At 38.4% G+C, this 14,860-nt stretch overlaps 1 protein-coding gene across 2 annotated transcripts in view; it reads right to left on the bottom strand.

The window, feature by feature from the left end:
• The window catches only part of NALCN (sodium leak channel, non-selective), a 228,476-nt gene that overhangs the window by 181,488 nt on the left and 32,128 nt on the right, over positions 1 to 14,860 (bottom strand). For both annotated transcript variants that reach the window (XM_038173435.2, XM_027443733.3), the window contains exons 5-6: positions 13,465 to 13,604; positions 12,578 to 12,706 (exon numbers count right to left, since the gene is read on the bottom strand). In XM_038173435.2, the coding sequence (XP_038029363.1) occupies positions 12,578 to 12,706; positions 13,465 to 13,604 (269 nt within the window). The remainder of the gene's footprint in view (positions 1 to 12,577; positions 12,707 to 13,464; positions 13,605 to 14,860) is intronic.

Here is a 14,860-nt window from a genome sequence, read left to right as displayed (position 1 = left end):
AGCCTAGTTTTCTAGTCAAGAGACTTTCCTTAAAGAAGGTTAATTATAGAAAAAAAATACTCTTGGTATACCTATAATTAATGGCTATAATATTATAAAAATCAGAAAATTTGAGATTAAGGTTCCTATGACCAAATTATACCAGTAACACTTCATAGAAAGAACATTTATATGAACTTTTCTACTTAGAATATGTCCCGTTAAAAGGTCAGACAGCTCAAACCAATGTACAGTTGCTGTTATCACTAGGAAGTTAAAATATTTCTTTGACATTCTAAGTTATTTTTGTTTTCAGAGACTCTGGGAATTTGAAAGATAGGAAACCTAAAAGGATAAGTGCTTGCTTTTTAGCTGACTCCTTGTGAAAAAAAATAAAAGACAAAAGGGTTAATTTGTATTTATTTATTTATTTATTTTTCTTGGTGACCATGAAAACGATCTAAGTACCTACTACAAAAGCCAAAAGCCTCCTTTCATCCTTTCAGTTTGCCCTTTTAAATGTAACTTGTTTCACAAATCCATACCTGAATTCTTACTGTGCTAACCCAATCAATTCCATTTCCTCCAGTGGGAGCTCTGAACATACAACTGCTATTAACAGATGGTTCCTAGACTACTTCCTTACACCACTGCTCTTTTTATGGAAGGACCAAACAATAACATCAGCACTCCTGCACAGTTGTTAGAGTAATAATACTATGTTACAATATTTATAAACTATTCATTATTTTATAAAAATTTTGTTTCTATCATGAATTTTTCTCTTGACCATATTCATAGTTTTTATCACACTATGGCCTCTGCTTAACAAGGTAGATATTAATATATAAATCATTGATATTGATATTTCTAAAATTCATAGTAGTAATTTACGATTATTATTGAGCATATCTTTTCAAAGTACACTCACTGTCAGCTAACCCGTCTATCACCAAAGTCAGAGACATATATAACCATTAACTTCAAAAGAAGGGAGTCATGCTGTAATCGATTTCTACTGAAAATCTCATTCACTAGATCTTCCTGTTTCTGCAGAAAAAGATTGCAGCTTAGAACAACGCTGCTGCTGGAGTCATTTCAGGTTCTAGATAATCCACTTACAGTATCATCCAAAATCACTGGTGAAAGATAAAGAAATTTTAGAGAGTACCCTGCTGGCTTTAAGGATTACACATATGTCTAGGCACTATCCCTCTGATATTTTATGACCTTCCCAAGGGTAATTTTTTAATGTTACGTTTTACTTTCAGGCAAACTCAGGTCTAAAGTCATCATGAACCATATTTACAGAACCAGTTTCCTGTTTTTAATCAGAGAACAAAATCTGTTTTATCTTTTAAACTGTAAGTGTGAAAACATCATCCATATTTAATGTTTCTCATAATTATATCTGTAATTATAACCATAAAGCTCTCTAAGCTGTCTGATAACAGATTGTCTCTGATATCTATTTATTATTTTTATTACATTAAAAAATAAAATAGTGCATGCTTCAAGGACTCATGACTTTAGGGACAGTATAAGCACAGTGCTTCAGATTTGGCAACATGCCATATTTTACATTTTAACTTGGCAAACACAGATTTCACTTCTCAAGATTTAGTAACTGAGGAGAATATTAGATAGCATCTGCTAGGGATAATTATATTCAAATCAACAGGCCCAAATAACTGAGGGCATCTCTCATCTCCCTATTAATTTTTAATAAAACTTGAAATAGCAGGGGAATCCCTGAAGAATGCTAATATGCCATTAAAGGACAAGCAGCATGACTGGCTAGCCTGACATCAACTGAGACAAAAGAAAGAATGAGCTGTTACACAGTCTAATTGATAAAGAGTAAAGAACTTGAATGTAATTAATGGCAAGCACCATCAAATACAGAAAAAAATTCTCATCATACCAGCATGATTTTGATAAGACTGCAAATTTGCCCAATGAAATTGTCTAGCTTGGACTTTGTAAAGTGATGAATTCAATAACACAACTGATTAAAAAGTTGGCATTGTATAGTATTGATAAAACACAGGATAAAGGGGCTGAAAACTGATTAACTGACATCTTAAGAAATACTTGCTATTGAAATGATCACCATGATCTACCATAATCAATGAGGGAGAAATAGGTATAAAATCAAGAACAGGCACAGAAAACACAAATTATGATTCGGACAAGGCAATAAGATTATTGGGATCACTTGGTTACCTGAATCCAAGAAAACAAAATGTGATTTAGTACAGACAAATACAAAGCTGCACAGGAAGGATCACAGACAGCAAATGTTAGGTCCTATAACCTACAGAATAAAGAGGATAAAAGAGGATAGGAATGCTGTATTATAGAATATAGATGCTATGTGAGAGTTTAAAAGAAGGAGATATAATAGGGCATCCTCTCATAATTTTTAATAATATATCACTTCTGATATTATTTTATTGGTTTTTTTTTTATCCACTGCATTGGTGGATAGAGGAAGAGCAACTGACATCATCTACCTGGACTTGGACATTTGACACTGTCCCCCATGGCACCCTTGTCCCTAAATTGGAGAGATATGGATTTGATGGATGGACCACTCAGCGGGTAAGAAACTGGCTAACTGGTCAAACTCAAAGAGTCACAGTCAATGACCAGGTGGAGATAGTAATAAATGGTGTTCCTCGGGGTCTGTGTTGGGACTGGCACTATTTAACATCTTTGTTGGTGACAGTGGGATAGAGTGCACCCTCAGCAACTGTGCCAATGACACCAAGCTGTACTGTGCGATCGACAAGCTGGAGGGAAAGGATGCCGTCCAGAGGGACCTGGACAGGCTTGAGAGGTGGGCCTGTGTGGACCTTGTGAAGTTCAAGAAGGACAAGTGCAAGGCCTTGCATCTGGGCTGAGGCAATCCCAAGCACAAATACAGGCTGGGTGGAGAATGGATTGAGAGCAGCCCTGAGGAGAAAGACCTGGGGGTGCTAGTTGATGAGAGCCATCAGTATGTGCTTCCAGCCCAGAAAGCCAACCACATCCTGGGCTGCATCAAAAGAATTGTAGCCAGCCGGTCAAGGGAGGTGATTCTCCCCCCCTACTCTGCTCTCCAGAGACCTCACATGGAGCACTGCATTCAGATCTGGGAACCACAGAACATGGAAGTATTAATAACGAGTCCAGAGGGCCACAAAGATAATCTGAAGGGCTGGAGCACTTCTCCCATAAAGACAGGCTGAGGGAGTCGGGGTTGTTCAGCCTGGAGAAGAGAAGGCTCTGGGGAGACCTCATGGTGGCCTTGCAGTACCTAACAGGGGCCTCCAGAAAAGCTGGAGAGGGACTCTTCGTCAGGGAGTGTAGTGATAAGACAAGGGGGAATGGCTTTACACTGAAAGAGGGCAGATTCATATTAGATATTTGGAAGAAATTCTTCACTGTGAGGGTGGTGAGGCACTGGCAGAGGTTGCCCAGAGAAGCTGCAGATACCCCATCCCTGGAGGTGTTCAAGGCCAGGCTGGATGGGGCTTTGGGCAGCCTGGTCTGGTGGGAGGTCAATCCTCAACCAGTTGATCTCCTACTCTAGTGGCATGGAACTCTAGTTCCATGGCAGGGGCATTGGAACTGTGTGATCTTTAAAGTGCCTTCCAACCCAAACTGTTCCATGATTCTATGATCATGGCAAGAAAGAGCCAGTGTTTCCCAGGCTATACAATCAGAACGATAATGAATTAATATATCTCTCTGCATTGCAGTCACACCAATTATGATCAATATTGTGCTCAGTTTTTTTGTTCATATTCTTTTTTTTTTTTGAAGTTAAAGGGAAGAACATAGAAATATGAAAATGAGAGAAAAGAACATGCTTAGCAGCAACAGAGTTAAAGAGCTACATAATGCTTGTTCATTAAAAAGCATACTGAAGGGTGCCTAAATTATTTTGTGTAAGTGGATTCACACAGGGAAAGTACTGGGAATTACAGTTCTGTGTAATCTAGCATAAAGAGGTGTAACATGAATAGAAAGCTAACAGCTGAAACCAGGCAAATTAAGATGATGAATTAGGAACATAGTTTTTAACAGTGGAACAGTTTCTGATATAAACTAAAAAGTTCCCTTGCTTATAAAGCATTCTTCTGCTCCTACTCTAACCAAGAATAGATGTCTACCTACAAGCCACACAACAGAATCAGATGCAAGCTATAAAGCTCCCTCCAGGACAAACATAATGAAATCAGACTAGATGATCCAATCATTCCTTTTGACTATAAATTTAAAATATAGATACTGTAATATTTCACCACTGCTAATACATTGTCTTTCAGTATATTCACCCCACAATACATAGATTTTTATATCTTGTCATTCAGTTCTGATCTTTTATTGATTATTTCCATGTTCAGTTTCAGGTTTCGTTATCTTTTGGTAGTTTTCACACAGTGTCAAAGCTTGAATCTTTATAGACAAAACTGGTAGTTTCTTTTGCTTCTTTGGTCAACTTCTCAAGAAAAAATAAATGGTTTATGTTTATTTCATAAATTAACTTAAATACTGACTTTATTCCCTTTCTCTTCCACCCATAATCAGTCATAAGGTATGATTGAATCAAACTGCCTACTACATAAAGCAATACTACTAGTTAAACACTGATTTGATTGGGCTTGTGGCTTTTTTCATTTCATACATGACCTAAGTAAGGGTGTAAAAACTGTACCGTTGATGTTATCTATTACTATTCACTTCATGTGAGTTTTGAAGAGACTGAAACACACCTCCAAGAGATTGGATGCTGGTGGGTTCCATAATACTCCAGAAGTACCTCTCTCTCTCCACAAGCCAGAAAGGGAATTCAATGCATTTAGGTTCCTAACACTGGTGCTGACATCAAAACCAGATGACTCTGTACTTATGACAGATCTCTTACGTTATCCAAAGCCAGCACTGTCACCATGTGAATGAGAACAGAATGATTGCAGCTACTTAAAAACTTTGCCAGTCCATTGGTTTGATCACTTGTTAACAAAATTAGAGAAAATCTCATTCAATTCACTTCGTCGTTACCCTTCAGACTAACAAGGCCACCAAAGTTAGCCACAGAAAAGTCATTAAAAGAAAAACTCTCCTATGAACACTGCTGGAATGTACACTCAGTCATGAGAAAGCAGAGCTCAAAAACGACAATGCAAACGTTCCAGTGTGGATTTTTTCATGTGTAGTATGCATGGATCAGTACTTATACTGAATTTTTATCAAATGCCATATGGCATAACAACTCTGTGATGGCACATCTTTGTGGCTGCTACAATCATTCATAAGGGAACTGAATTCAAATAGCGATTGCAAGGTACATATGCTAATGTAAGACATTTCATAGGAATTAAAACAACATGAATAAATGGAATTCACACAACAAAGAAGGCTATCAATATTAGTGCTAATAGAAATGAAGAGTTAACAACAAATCTATCTAGCTTGCATGAATCTGCACTCAACAAAGGGTATCAAATTAGACTTATTTATATGTTTAATGTTTAAGTGATCTCCTCCTTTAATGTTTAAGTGATGCCCTCAGGTGGAAGAAGGAGGAGCACTTCCCCACAACTTGGTGTTGTCTGCAAACTTATTGAGGGTGCACTCAATTCCCTCATCCAAGTAATCAATAAAGATATTAAAGAGAATGGAGCCCCAACATTGACCCCTGGGAACACCACTGGTGACTGGTCACCAGCTGGATTTCACTCCATTCACCACCACTCTCTGGGCCCGGCCGTCCAGCCAGTTTTTAAACCAGCAAAGAGTGTACCTGTCCAAGCCATGGGCTGCCAGCTTCTGCAGGAGAACACTGTGAGAGACTGTGTCAAAGGCCTTGCTGTAGTCTAGGTAGACTATGTCAACAGCCTTTCCCTCATCCACCAGGCAGGTCACCCAGTCATAGAAGGAAATGAGGTTAGTCATGCCTTTCATGAACCCACACTGACTGGACCTGATCCCCTGGTGGTCCCGCGTACATTGCATTCAAGACGACCTGTTCCTGGCATCTTTTCTGGCACCAAGGTCAGGCTGACTGGCCTGTAGTTCCCTGGCTCCTCCTTACAACCCTTCTTGTAGATGGGTGTAACATTAGCAAGTCTCCAGTCATCTGGGACCTCTCCAGATGACCATGACCGCTGACTTATGATTGAAAGTGGCTTGGCAATCACCTCCGCCAGCACCCTTGGGTGGATCCCATCTGGCCCCATAGACTTCTGACAGTCCAGGTGGAGCAGCAGGTCTCTTAACTGTTTCTACCTGAACTATGAGGGGTTTCATCTGCTCCTTGTCCCAGACTTCCAGGTCAGGAGGATGAGTACCCTGAAGATATGCGGTCTGGCTAGTAAAGAAAGATGCAAAGAAGGTGTTAAGATCCTCAGCCATTTTTTTATCCTCTGTCGTCATGAACCCCACTGCATCCAGTAAAGAATGGAGATTCTCTTTGGCCCTCCTCTTTCCATTAATATATTTATAAAAACATTTTTTGTTATCCTTGACCATTGTGGTCAGGTTGAGCTTGTGCTGGGCTTTGGCCTTCCTGATTTTTCCTCTTCATATCCTGGCAACCTCCTTGTACTCTCCCTGAGTTGCCCGTCCCTTCTTCCACTGAACATAAACTCTCTTTTTCTCCCAAATACAGAGCAAAAGTTCCCTGTTCAGCCACACTGGTCTTCTTCCCTGCTGGCTCATCTTATGGCATGCAGGGACAGCCTGCTCCTGAGCCTTTAAGACTTCCTTCTTGAGGAGCGTCCGGCCTTCCTGGACCCCTCTGCCCTTCAGGACTGACTCCCAAGGGACCCTCCCTACCAGCATCCTGAACAGTTCGAAGTCTGCCCTCTGGAAGTCCAAGGTAGCAGTTTTACTGACAACCCTCCTGACTTCACCAAGAATGGAGAACTCTGCCATGTCATGGTCACTCTGACTAAGACAGCTCCCTACTACCACATCTCCCACCAGTCCTTCTCTGTTCATGAACAGCAGGTCTAGCGGGGTCTACCCTCTGGTAGGCTCAGGTGGAGCTGGACAAACAGAAGCTCTGGGAAGCCTATATGAAAGAAATCAACAGCTCAATTGCTTTGGATAACTATCTATTTAACTGTTCTGGTCAAAATCAGGACTTGTGCTCAGAAATCACACGCCTTTGAAAATGAGGATGAAGACCACTTTTCTTGGGTTTCTATACTGGCCATCACCTTAACATTGTCTTCCACCTTTTGATAGGATCCCATCTGAATAGGATTAGTTCTGTTTTAGTCTGATGCTGTATTTGTCTTGATTTTGGTTAGGGTCTAAATAACATCTGGCCTGGAAAAAACAAGATTTCTTCCAGTTTTCTTTTCCCTGAGGAAATATCAGACATATCACCATTACATGGATTCTCAATAAACCCCAAACACAATAATAAAGTAGTGCTGGTTGTTTAATTGGCACCAACAAATTAATATGCCCTGTTAAAGAAGTCTTGTTATGTTGTTTTTTCTAGTTTGGCTTTTGCTTTTTCCCCTTTCTCCAAAACTCGATTGCTCATACTTATTTTCCCACTGCTGATGTAAGACATTATCCCAAATCCCTTTTGTTCTTTTTAAACATATTTATTTCTTCTACTAGATATTGTGGTAAGCTTTAAGCTCCAGTATCTTTGAAGCTGTTTTCTGACATTTTGGGGGGGTGGGGGTGGCTATCGATAGATAGAGGGAAAGATGACCAAAAACCTCTTAGATCTTTTTATTACTTGGTAATTATTTTTCTTATCTGTTTTCCTGGTCAGTTCTTACTTTGAACCTTGCATGAAGGATTTTAAATTGACTGCCATGGTGACAAAGCAGACAGGTCTACAGCAATACTCATCCCATATCCTACTGGTAGTATAAATAAAGGACCTTAAAGAGTGAGTTTGGAGAATTAGGTAATTTAGGTACATTTTATGTTTTTTAGCCGTGCTAACCTCCTTCCTTTCACTGAGGTAAAGCTTTCTTTCCCCTATAAAAAGGAAAATACGCTGTTGTGGAATAAATATAATCTAATTATACATTACAAAAGTATTTTTGTGTAGTCAAACATATCTTGGTAATAAAAATAAAGAAAACACTTAGTAGTATGTCTGTGAAGATTTATAAACCTCTCTAAAAGAGCCAAAGAAAAGGTTTTGAAATAATTTCTCTAACATGTTCTTGCGGAAGTACCTTTTGTACACTGAATGTGCCCAAGAATAAAATAGGGTAGATTTGGGAAAACAACCTACTTTCCCCACATTTGTTCACTTGTTTGAAACTAATTGCAGATATAGCAAAAAGACCTGTTAAACTGCTTATAATGTATCAAATTATTTAGATAATTGTCTATATATTACATTACAACCATACTGCATGTCTTTTAAGAAACAATCATAGAATCATAGAATGGCTTGAGTTGGAAAGGACCTTAAAGACCACCCAGTTCCAGCCCCCCTGACATGGGCAGAAACACCTGCCACTAGAGTAGGAGATCTAGTGAAGACTGACCTCCCACCAGACCAGGTTGCCCAAAGCCCCATCCAGCCTGACCTTGAACACCTCCAGGGATGGGGTACCCACAGCTTCTCTGTGCAACCTGTGCCAGTGTCTCACTGCTCTCACAATAAAGAATTTCCTCCCAACATCTAATCTAAATCTCCCCTCTTTCAGTTTAAAACTATTCAACATTGTCCTATCACTATTTGCTGATGTAAAAAGTCCCCCTCCATCTTTTTTTATAAGTTTCTTTTAAGTACTGAAAGGCTCAATGAAGTTGCTCTTGAGCTTTCTTATTTCCAGGCTGAACATCCCCATCTCTCTCAGCCTTCCTTCACAGGAGAGGTGCTCCAGCCATCTGATCAGTTTCACAGCCCTCTTCTGGACCTGCTCTAACAGCCCCACATCCTTCTTGTGCTGGGCCCCCAGCCCTGGACACAGCACTCCAGGTGGGAACTCACCAGGGCAGAGCAGAGGGGCACAACCCCCTCCCTCCCCTGCTGGCCACCCCTCTGGTGGTGCAGCCCAGGATGCAGTTGGCCTGCTGGGCTGCACCAGCTTATGCACTACTGGCTTGTGTTGAGCCTTTCATCCTCCAGAATCCCAAATTCTTTCTCTGCAGAGCTGCTCTCAGTGAGTTCTTCTCCCAGGCTGTGCTCAGGTCTGGGATTGCCCCAGAAGAAGATGTGTGATAAGGGAGTCTATGCAGTATAACACTCCTTGGCAGAAAACAGATACACCAGTCAGAGAAATCATCAGGAAAAAGCTGTAACAGAAGAGCTGTAAAAAAGATAAGTAATAATCACAAAGGGAACACTGAGTTAGAAAATTGCCTAGGAAGGTGACAGTGTTCCCCATATAGAAAAGTAAGTCAGGAAAAATAAAGAAGATCACACAAATGAGGGAAAAAAGGACTTAACATAAAACGAACAAACAAAAAAACTTTTCAGCCTTTGGAAGGAAGTCGGATTTTGCTGATTTCACAGATGCAATGAAAAACTTAAGACTGCGGTTAGCTCACTCCAGTATTTCTGTTTGTCAGAGTTAACATTAGAAACTGACTGAGGAGGTGGAGAGACAGGAGGTCAGGGAGTGTGGGCGTCAAGAGGGATGGAAAGATAAAAGAACTTGCAGCAGTCAAAGAGGCAATGAGTGTCTGATGAGGCTGCCACGTCCTTTCAAATAGGAAGGAATAGCAAGATTTTAAGATGCCATTTGCAGGAGATGTTTGTCTCCTGTATAAATCAGAAGGCAGTAGACTTACTAAGGCTGCTTTCTAAAATGGATGAATCTTGACCTCAGTAATTAGATTTTACCCTTGCTTTTCTTTGCCATACAATTCTGCTTCGTACGAGATAAATTACATGAAATGCAAGTTCTCAAAGGTGGCCACTAATTGTGTGCTTTTCATTTTCAAAGCTTGACTTGGGAGCCTCAGATCTGGCTTGCAGAAATACTGAGTGTTTACAGCTGTGGCTCATTAGGGGCTATGCTTTAGTCTCTGAAGTTATTCAATGCCAAGTACAGTCAGCACTGGCCATTCTTCATGGCATAGAACAGAACCACCTGAGGTAGAGAGACACAGACAGCCAGACTCAAATTTTGAGGGAAGCCTTACTATGAAGTTGAGAAACTGAACCTCAAAGACAGAAGTCAGATTTTTCTAGGCAATTTTCATGCTTTTGTGCTCTACTACGTCAAAGCTAATAAACTCTCCTCTGTTGAGAGGTGGAGTGATGCCTCCTTTCTAAGAACATTCTGGACACCAGTGCCAGCCTCCAACTTGTCCTCTTTTGGCAGTACAACTGTTACTTCTTTTTATTTTTCCAGTCCATGGAAAAGTTATGCAGGCAGTTCTGCTAGGGCCAGTCCTGACTTATGTGAAGAGGGGACAGACTAACTCCACCCAGAGTTCCTGCCTGGCATTCCTTAGAATGAAAAACAATCACATATGTTTAAGCGTTCACAAAGCATAATGATGAATTTTACAGAAAGAAGAAGAAATAAGTGTTTTCAGAGTAGAAATGAGCGGTGTGTCACAAGTAAGGTGTGAATCCACATGTCAGGGAGAAAAGAGAAAAAGATATTGTTCATTGTGTGAGCATCCTTCATCTGTCAGAGTAAATCAAGGGAAAAAGTGGTTTTCAATGTAACTGTACTCCTCATACACAAACATAGGAGCCATTTAAAGTTAAAAGTCAGTTTTGGAAAAGGCAAAAGGAATTAATTACTTTCTGAAGATGCCTATCCTAGGTATCTAAAATATAACTTATTTTAGATGCCTAACTTATAAAGAGCTAAAAATAAATACATGATGATACTGAAAGAACAAGGAGTTAAGTCTAGACTTGATGTTCAACTTCAAGTCTCACATTTCTTTATTTCTGCATACTTCACTTTTACATCTTTTAACACATTTTAGACTGGCTCCTATTATTATTATTTATTTTATGTACTGGATATTTTACCATTTCACCTTTTCCTGTAATTCATCTTTTCAACAACCTAAAATTGAACCATAACCACTTTCCCATTATTTTTCAATAATGCAGTATTCAGAGAGCAACCCAGTACATACAGAAGAAACTAAAATTATGGGCAACCTTAAAATTACAGACTCATTATTTTGTATCAAAACCACACCTTATAATGTCCCATTTCATCTTTTTCAATTGAATTCAGTGAAAGGCTACATTCTCTGATAGAAGCAATAAGATGGATGATATTTCCTGTATTATCAATCCTATTTCCTGTTTTCCCAAACTACATACGTAAATCACAGAATCACAGATATTACAAATACATTTTTCACAAAGATTTTTTCCCATGTCTATGGGAAACGAAAAAAAAAAAAAAAGTGCTATAAAGATTTTCTTTTAAAAATGCGAAAAAGTCAGAATAAAATATCTAATTTCCTAAGTGAAAAACAACCACACAATGTAATACTCAATGCATAAGAAAATATCCAAAATTCAATCACCTCTTTAACAAAACATCATGCAATGTCTAGCATGTTCACAAGTAATTTTGTAACCTTTTTTATATCTGCCACTTTTAATAATCTCATTTTGAATTTGATAGTTTATAGATCCTAGTTCAGAAAAATCTTTAACACGCTATTTTGCAATAGTCTGATTTTTTATTCAGCACAGTAGCAGATTAAGCAGTGTTTTGAGTTTCTTATAATGTCTATTCTATTTATTTTACTTTCTGACAAATTCAATACAGAAATAAGAGGATACACTTTTGACTAATGCAAAGGCTTCAACTCCAGAGCTAACATTTCCCTATCCAAAGAAGGAGAAGCAACAAAGAAATAGATGCAATAGAATAACACAACGGTGGTCAAGCATACATCCAAGCCGTCAACTCAACAGGATGAAGAGTATACTTAAGTGTAGTCCTATGAGGCATCCCAATGACAAGAGGCTACATATACTGTGTTTTAACTTACCCTTTTGTTTAAGTACATGCTGAATCAAAACCATGATGTACATTTGATAACCAGTGTAAAATATTAATTGCACTTTCCAAAGGCTGGGTAAAAAGGATCTTTAGCTTTACATCTGAGTATCAGGTCCCGGTAACCTCTCATCCCAACAAGGGTGTGAGATTCTGTGCAAAGTTCTGCCCTTTACCTTAGGTCTTGCCCCATTCCCAGACATTCTGGGAAAAGATAGGAGAATAGAGCAAAAGCTGATGAAACATCAGTGACTTGACTCAGCCATAAGCAGCAATGCTCATCCTAAAGGCTCTCCTGCTGTCTCGATCTCTCTCACTTGTACTCTAACCACATACATCCCCACGCAGTCATCCCCTAAATCAGACTGCTGTTCAATACCATAATTTGTCATCTTTGTTCCATTTTAAATTCATGTTTGTTTTGTTTGTTTGTTTGTTTGTTTTTTGTTGTTTGTTTGTTTGTTTTCATAATTTGTAACATATTTGTTTCTCCAGTTTATCCTGGGGAATTGATTTTGGTGGACCATTTTTAGCCTGTTAATTCCATTTTACACACGATGCTAACTAAAAATACATATATGCACTGAAAGAACAGCCTCATATTATGCCTACCCAGGCTAACTTACCCTCGCTGTGTGTCATCAGTCACGCAGTGGTACGTAAAAGTTCCAAACATCTGCACCCCCAGGATTCCATACAGGAGGAGAAAAAAGAGAAGGAAAATTGAAACGCTCCAGATTTGCTCTCCAGAACGCCTGGCAAAAAGAGAAACAGCACACTGAGTGCACAGGCAATGTGAAGACACCTCTGAAAAACTGCGGAATAGAAAGTATGATCACACACAGAATTTGTATTTCATCCCACAGAAAATTTGTCCTCAAACTTGATCTCTTGCTCTGTGCCAGAGCCATGTTAAAAAAAAAAAAAAAAAAAAAAGCTACATTTTTTTCTAAACTTAGTTAGAGTAATTAAAACAGCTGTAAACTACAAAGAGCAGAATAAAAATAAGTAAATAAAATGTAGAAAGTCTAGGTTTCGTAAAATAGTATCATAGTATCTAATGAATTGCACAGGCAAGATGAGATGACGAAGTTGACATCAAATAAATAGAAGAAACCCTTTCACATTACTATTAAGTGTTTTTTACCATTATATGCTCTACAGAATATACTTATGAGTGTATGCTTGTATATGTCTGTATACATACACCAATACAACTACACATAGCTGTTCACCTTGATTATTATATGCTCACACTAATCGAAGAGAATTTTCTCCAACTGGTTGCAAATTGCTGGCTACAATTATTAGCAAAATGATTTAAGATTTATTTAAATACCTGTCATTTTTGATCACTTTATAGAAACCTGATAATTCCTTAAATATAGAAAAGAGCAAGATTTTTTTTTGCCAGAACTACAACTCGGGTGCACATTAAGCATTAAGAGTCATTCTCTGAGCTTCTTATTCAGTGTTCTAAGTCTGTGGTTCTTTAGATAACAGCCTTACTTACTTTAAAATATTTGTTATCCTGGTTCTTGGCAGCTCAAAACGAAAATATATCCGGAATGCTCGAATCATAATGAGTGGTCTTGGAATCCGCAACATGCCCCAAGGTGACATCTGATCAACTATTTCAGCAATTTCAAACACCTACCAAAGAAAAGAAGCATGTTTTTTTTTTGACAACCCTGTCCTGTTCCTCTTGGTACTTACCCAATTTTTAAAACTACGAACACTATATATGATTTTTATTTTCATTTTAATTTTCAATCATCTCTTGGTACACTTTATGATTCATTTTAAACATGTTTTTTAAAAGAAAAGTATTAATAAATCCTTTAATCCATTTCTAAGTTATCCTAATGAAATTCTAAAAATATACTCTGCCTACGTTCATAATGCTTCTATCTCAAATAACTCAAGAACAGCATGCAACTTCGTGTAAACTGTATGCATGTGTGCTAGTGCTACCTCACAGGTTTCCCACAACTTTATTAAAAGTGAATAATTTACATTTTCCATTATGGAAATCAGTATCTAATAATGAGGCACACCACCAAGGCTTTTCATATTACATAAAAGTAGATACATCCTGATTGCCTTACACATTGCAATACACTTATTAATTCTCCATATAATTCCAAGAGCATGAGAAAACTGCACATGTTCTCCTATGGCTCTACTTAGGACACAAATTTCTCAGCCAAGCCACAGATTAGGGAAACATTTCCTTAACACTTTGACAGGGCACTCCAGAAGGACTATTTAGCTTAATGATTGGGTAAAAATGTCTTTTCTTTACCCTTGTCTCCATTCTGAGAGTTACTGCTTAATTTAGTATTTGTTCAAAATACTAAGAAAATGGAGGGGGAACCTGACAATGCAGAAGATGGGTAACCTGTGGTGCTCATCTGTAACAGCCTATCTTGACCGTACACATATACATGACGTACCAAAGTCTTCACTGTGTATAAAGCAGAAAATGACAACGTATCTTAATTTTTTCAGAAATGGCTAAGCTTTGTCTAATGGCAATCTTAATGGGTCTTTTACAGTCCTTATATTATTAAAGGCCAAATCTCACGGTCCTTGATCTATTCTCATTCAAAAAAATTGGCTTAAGTACCAATTTTTTTACGGGACACAATTTGACTTGTACCTTAAAAGGCCATACTTTTTTTTTTTTGCAACAAGTTTGAGTTCATTACTTTATGGAAACTTATCACATTGTTTCCAAATGTATTTTTTATATTTTTTGTTATATTTTTACATTTATCTTCTATTATGGAAAAGGTTTTGTTGGTGTGACCCATTCTACATGAAAACCCTCCACTTACCCAGTCAATATGCCTACAAAATCGCAAATATCTGCCATACGAATCAGTCTCCCTTTAGTTACCTATGTT

This window comes from Anas platyrhynchos, chromosome 1 (assembly GCF_047663525.1).
Source record: "Anas platyrhynchos isolate ZD024472 breed Pekin duck chromosome 1, IASCAAS_PekinDuck_T2T, whole genome shotgun sequence".
Taxonomy (NCBI): Eukaryota; Metazoa; Chordata; class Aves; order Anseriformes; family Anatidae; genus Anas; species Anas platyrhynchos.
This window is presented reverse-complemented; position numbering and strand designations above follow the sequence as displayed.